This window comes from Phoca vitulina, unplaced genomic scaffold (assembly GCF_004348235.1).
Source record: "Phoca vitulina isolate PV1807 unplaced genomic scaffold, GSC_HSeal_1.0 scaffold58, whole genome shotgun sequence".
NCBI lineage: Eukaryota > Metazoa > Chordata > Mammalia > Carnivora > Phocidae > Phoca > Phoca vitulina.
In genome coordinates, this window is record NW_022589761.1 from 2524054 (window position 1) to 2530222 (window position 6169).

The window sequence follows — 6169 nt, forward strand, 5'->3', positions numbered from 1 at the left end:
GAAGGTGATCCTTCTCCTTCCAGAAACCCCAGGAATAGAAGTGGGGAGGGGAGGAAGTAAAGGCTTTAATTCTGGGACCTCACCTGGGCTTCCCCCAGCGTCCCCAGGACCCTGAGCAGTCACCTTTTATTCTGATTGCTTTACAGAACAATCTTTGGTAAAAAGAGGGAAAAGGCAGATGGGTGAGACAATTTGGGGAAGAGCTGCTGATACGTCAGTTATTGACTATCGCTCGCTTATGAGCGCGCTCAAGGCAATGCTGAGAACAAAATGACAACATCCACCGCTCACAATCAAGTGTGGCCCTGGAGAGCACTGAAGCCCTAACTGACAGTTGTCAAGATAATGGGGGCACAGCAGCTGATTCTGGAAGATTCTCTTCCCTAGGTGGATGTCCAGGGGGATACCCTTGCCTCCTGCCCTCTTTGTTTCTCTCCTTCATCTTCTTGATTTTCCTTTTTCAAGTGTGCATTGTTCCTCCACATTTTGTAGGAAAATGGGGGGCGAGGGGGCGGATCACAGAGCAGCCCGAACCAGTCATCTTGTCACCTTGCTACAGGGCAGAATACCTGTCCAAAGGAGAAATGTGCGGCAAGCTTGAGAGCGAATACGTTCCCAGGGCTACTGCCGAAACGCCCTCCTGAATGCTCCACGTGCCTCCGACAGAGGAGAGGAGCTGCCCAGTGTGTGGACGGGCCTTACGAAGGCCCGGACCACAGTACATGGGCAGCACCAGGCGCACTACGTTTTAGGCATACCCAAATCCACTGGCACTGCGAACCCCCTCTGCTTTGCCACCGCGAGCCTATCCTGCCCCCCGGGGCCCCACAGTGATCTGGAACACCAGCAGAACCTAAGGGGTTCAAACCACTTTTACAAAAATCAAGATGCTTAAAGGTTCCCCCTCTTGATGTGACCGCCCAAGAACTCCTTAGAAGATTATTCTCTTTCAACGAATAAGACTCGAAAGGTCAATAGCAAGTTGTTGTGCACTGAGGATTTTTTTTTTTTTGCAAGTTGAGGCGATTTTTTTTTAAGACTGTACAGTTCCCTCCCCCCCAGAAAATGGACATGAATGGATAAAATGTTATTTGTTATGAAATGCTGCTCTCATTTTTTTTTCTGGTATCTTCAAAAAACACTCGTATTAAAAAAAATAAAATCATGCCCAGGTAAGAGTCCCGTTTTGAGCAAGGGACAATGGTCATTTTGCCTGAAGGACACTGGCCTCTCCAACCCTCCTACTCTGAGGCAGCAACATCTGGCCAGCACGAATGTATGGCCCTTTGAAATGACACGCCTGGAGAAAGGACACTCCTGCCCAGGTTTCTCTTCGGCAGGTGAAGAAACGTCTCTCTCCCTTTGAGAACAGACACGAAGCCATGCATAATTTCTATCAAAAAAAAAAAAAAAAGAAAGAAAATCCTAAAGTACAGAAATACGTCTTTTCAGGGATTCTTGGAGGCTGCTCTGGCCTTCTGGAGAGCAATGTTACATTTGGCCTAGATATGAAGACTGTGTGCACCTGTCTGCTATGTCTGCAAGCTCTACCCAGCTCTCAGCCCTTTGTGGTTGTTATTCTACCCCAGACCATTAAAAGGGCCCTAATTCCTATGACATGATTATCCAGGTACCAAAGCCCATTTGTCACCTGCAGCAGAAAATTGAGTTAATGCACAACTAAAGGCAGCCAGGACTGTGTAATATCAACTTGATTACATCAAACTAGCTGCAAACCTAATTCTGCTGGATGACACTGCGTCGAGCTTGTCATCTCCAATCATTAAAGCTGTCAGGAATCCATCAGGTTTACAGCTAATTAGGTGAACACTAATGAAGCTGGCAAAACAACTTTTCTTTTTTTATGGCTGAGCGGACCTTTCAGTTTGGAGGGGAAAAAAAATTCTCGAGTATTCTCAAGGTTGCTGGGGACTGGATTTCCAGTTACCAATCAGCAGACATCTTTCTTTTTCCCACTCTCTATCAGTGCAAAGCAATCAATTTGTCATCACTCCCAGGATGCCACAAAAGCAGGCATGAACCTTATAACTTGCAGCTGTGAGAACTAAAAACAGGAGGGAAAAAAATGGGAAGTTTCTCGTGCACCCAAACCAACCAACAAACAAAAACCTCAGGCAGCTCACTTGCTGGCCTGGGAATACTTAGCACCGGCCTAAATGTGGAGGGTTCTTTTTTTTTTTTTCCTTTTTTTTTTTTTTTTTTTTTTTTTTTTTATCCCTCCCCTCTTCTTAAATAAGTAGCCCTTCAGACATTCTCCACCCCCTCCTCCACACGTCCATTAGGCAGAGGCATTCTGATAAAGTAAATCCAAAACCCGGGTATGGGAAAGAAAGAAAGCACTCACGCTGCCAACTTCTGATTGACCATTAAGCTATTGATGAATGTGCCTGTCAGGAGAGAGACAATTAAATCAAATATGAAACAAAGTCGTTTTGACGGGTCATTTTGATAGAGCAAAACCATTCTTCCATCTCCTATTAGCCGGGCAGTCAAGTTTTTATATAATGAATATTTCTTAACTGACCTGATATTTCCTGGCTGGCTTTTTAAAAGGTGCAAGAAGGTTAGTGAACAGGTTGCTTTAAAAATAAATAAATAAATAAAATCAACAGTACATTTCCTCCTTCGCTAATATTTTTAGCAGAAAGTTATCCTATAAGAGTCTCAGATTGGCAAGGTGGAGGAGAAAAGATGAAGCAACCGTAGAGAGAGTTCTAAACTAAATGTAAAGATGTAATCACATATGGTTCATTTGATTGAGGCACACAGATACCTTAAAATGTGCATCCAAAAAGGAAAGAAAAAATTTAAAAGACTGGAAGAAGCCCAAGACACTCCTACTGCCCAACTTTGTGAAGGAGTCCTCCAAACTTTTAGAGTTTATTTTGGGTAGATAAGCTCATTGCTTGAGCTTGGAATTTAAAGGAGAAAGTGGGATGGGCAAGAAGCATCAGCCAGGAGGTGACCTGAGTGGCAGCACCCTCCCTAGAACCACCGCTGGGATTTTCAAACTTCCTAAATTTGGGCAACACTGAGGACAGAGAGCAAAACCTGCATTATATGCCCCCAAACCACATCCGTTTTCTTCGAGGATTTTCTTAAGACATGAACAAGAAAGTATATTTTCTGGAAGAAGAAAGAAGAGTGCTCCCTCTGCGTGACCCTGTGTAAGAAGACTCTGGTTCAGAGTGCGGCCAATGTGTGAGCTCCACGAGCACTGCCCGCTCACATGATGGAAATGACCGTCACCGTCACCCCCAGGGCTGCCACAGGCACTCAGGGGCAGCATGGACACAATGCCCTCATCCAAGAAGGGTGCCAGGCAATGCCCTGACCCTTCCCTCTGCTCTCCCTTCTTCCACCAAAAGAGAAGAACAGAAAAGAAAAGAAATGAACCTCCACTTAACGCTCCCGTTCAGGCAGCATCTGAACCTCTGCACATCTGAGTGTTACTCATATCAAAATACATCCCGTCCATATGTGGTCCTCTCAGCAATCCGTCCCAAATCCCCGAAGTTGCACTGACAGGGCCCTAGTGACGTCACAGAGCTTGGCCTCACCATTGCGAGTGATTTATTGATGTTTATTGGGAATGAATAGATCAAAGGCAGCAGCATGACAGACGATCAATCAGTCATCAAATCAAGGGTGGCAAAGGGCCAGAAACCCTTCTTCCAGGCAACATGCCCCCAACTGACATTATTGCAAAATAATGTTATGTGTGTGGGTTTTGTTTTGTTTTCAATGATGCTTTTTCCAGAAAAGAGAAAAAAAATCGGCTCAGTCTTAACAGGAGTTGACACTCCTGGCAAAAAAAAAAAAGGGGGGGGGAGTACATAGACACGTCCCAGAACTAAGTGCTAGGAGGAGATGAGGGTGGGAGAAGCAGTGGAAGGAGGGGGTGGGGGTAAGGGAAAACAAACACGGATAGAGAGAACGCCAGCATCTAACATTGACTTGACAGTCATCTGACAATACCCAGACCCTGTGCGCTCTGGCTTCCACCGCTTGCCCGCGTTGGGCCCAATAAATGAAGAATCAATCGGATTAGCAGTTAAGGTGGCCGAAGGGACCCGCTCGCTCACTCGCTGGCTCTCTTTCGCTCGGCAGACACCGGGGCTGTCCCCCGCCGGCCGGCCGCGGGAGGACACGGAAGGTGTCCCAGGGAACTCAGGTGACCCCGCCCGCCCCCCACAGAAAGAGACCGAAGAGGGCTCCTTCCCATCCCCTCCGAAGCCGGGGAGCTGAAGAGGCAGGGACCCAGCCCGGCTCAGTTGGCCCCGAGCGCGCGCGGCTCCCGAAGTCGGTGCGAACCGGCGCAGGGCGAGCGCGGCGGGGCGTCCGGGGGGCGCCCGGGACGCGAGGCGGGCGCACGCACCCAGAGAGCAGAGCAGCGAGCGAGCCTGGCGCCCCGGAGTTACTCTGCGCGGGCAGAAGGAGAGAGGCGAGGAGTGGGGCGAAGAGCGGGGTGGCCGCCGGCCGGAGGCGCACCGCGGCGAGAGGAGGAAGAGGAGGAGGAGGAGAGGAGGAGGAAGGGGAAGCGGCTCGTACCTGCTGCGCGCCGGGGCGCCTGCTGCTTCCTCCTCGGCATGATGCTCCTCCGGCGACTGCCACTGCCGCCGCCGCCGCCGCCGCCGCTGCCGGGCTGAGGAGAGGGAGGGAGGGGCGGCGGGCCCGCGGGGGGGGCGAGGCGGGCCGGCTCTCAGCCTCCCCCCCGGAGAGCGGCCGCCCGCAGGATGCTGCTGCGCCCCGGCTCTCCGCGTCCCCCCCTCTCCGCGCTCCGCCGCGATCCCCGAACGTGCGGAGGGAAGAAGGAGGGCGGGCGAGGGAGGCGCGGGGAGGGAGGAGCGCGGGGGGAGGAGGAGGCAGAGGAGGAGGAGGTGGTGAAGGAGGAGGAGGAGGAGGATCGCGCTGCCGGCGGAATGGGAAGTTTGACAAATCGCTCCAGAGGCCCGAGGAGGAGGGGGCGGGGAGGAACGGCGGCCCTGCCCCCCCCCCCGCCCCGTCCCCAGACGAGGTGCGCGGGGTTCGGGGCCGGGGGGCGGGGAGAGGGGGAGAAGGCGGGCAGAGGGGTGGGAGGAGGAGCGCGGGAGCGGCCCCGGCCGGTCCTGCCCCGGCCCCCGCCCCCGGGCAGGGGGTCACGGCATCCGGGGGGGGCGCTCAGCCGCCGCCGCGGCCCGGGGCTCAGCGGTCCAGTCTTCTGCCCGCGGCGCGGCTGGAGCGGCGGCGTCGGCAACAGGCAAGCTTAAAGGAAAAGGAGATGATCGTGTCACTCGCCCGCCCGCGGGGGCGCGGCGCCCCCGCTCCCGGCCCCGGGCTTGTCTAGGACCCCCGCCCCGTCCGGGGAGGGGGTGCCGCCCCTCCGCCCCCGCCCAGTGCGCGCACGCAGGGGCGCGGCGCCGGCCCGGCCCAGCTCGTCCCGGGGCGCTCGCTTACCCCCGCCCGCCCGGCTTCCCCACCCGGCCTCGCCCCCTGGCCGCCCCCCGCTGCCCCGCCCGAGCCGCACTCCTCTCCACCCCGCCGCGTCCAAAGTCCCCAGCTCGCTCCCCGGGCCTGGGCCCGCGCCCCCCCGGGGATGCCGGGGCCCGCGGGCGGGCGCCGGCGCCCTCGAGGGAGGAGGCGGGCGCGGGCCGGAGTGGGTGGGGGCTACTCTCAGACCCCGCGCCACCCGGGCTCCTCCCCCGGGACCCGCCGCCGCCACTTCCCCCAATTTTTTTTTCCCGGGCAAACTTTCCCGGGCCCGTCCCGGGGGTCGGCGTGGGAGGGGGTGCCTCCAAGTTTCCTCCTCTGCCTGGGAAGATCGCGGTCCCTCCACCCCCACCCCGCCCCTCGCCCCTTAGGCGCCGGGCCGCGCCCCCCACCCCTAGGGCTGGCAGAACCGAGGGCGGGACGGGGGCGGGGGAAGGAACTCGGGCTCCCAAGCCCATCCCCCGCCCCGGGGCGCCCCGGAAAGGGGGCCACCGCGCCCAGCGCCCGGCTTGCCAGCAGTACTGGGCGAAAAGAATTGATTATTGATTGGGTGATTGGGGTCGCCGAGGCGCCGAGCGGGCCGCGAAGAGGGGGAGCTGGCGGGGCTGCCTTGGCGGCAGGCCGACGCGGGCTCACTTACGGGCGGCCGCGAGGGCGCGGGTGGGCCGGAGCTCATTGG

General features: G+C 56.2%; 1 protein-coding gene across 1 annotated transcript in view; it reads right to left on the minus strand.

Annotated features, from left to right (window-relative positions):
• TSHZ3 (teashirt zinc finger homeobox 3) overlaps positions 1 to 5004 on the minus strand; it is a 71033-nt gene extending 66029 nt beyond the window's left edge. Inside the window, exon 1 of the mRNA XM_032390424.1 lies at positions 4573 to 5004. Within this exon, the coding sequence (XP_032246315.1) occupies positions 4573 to 4612 (40 nt within the window). The 5' untranslated portion in view covers positions 4613 to 5004. The remainder of the gene's footprint in view (positions 1 to 4572) is intronic.
• Between the last annotated feature and the right edge of the window lie 1165 nt (positions 5005 to 6169).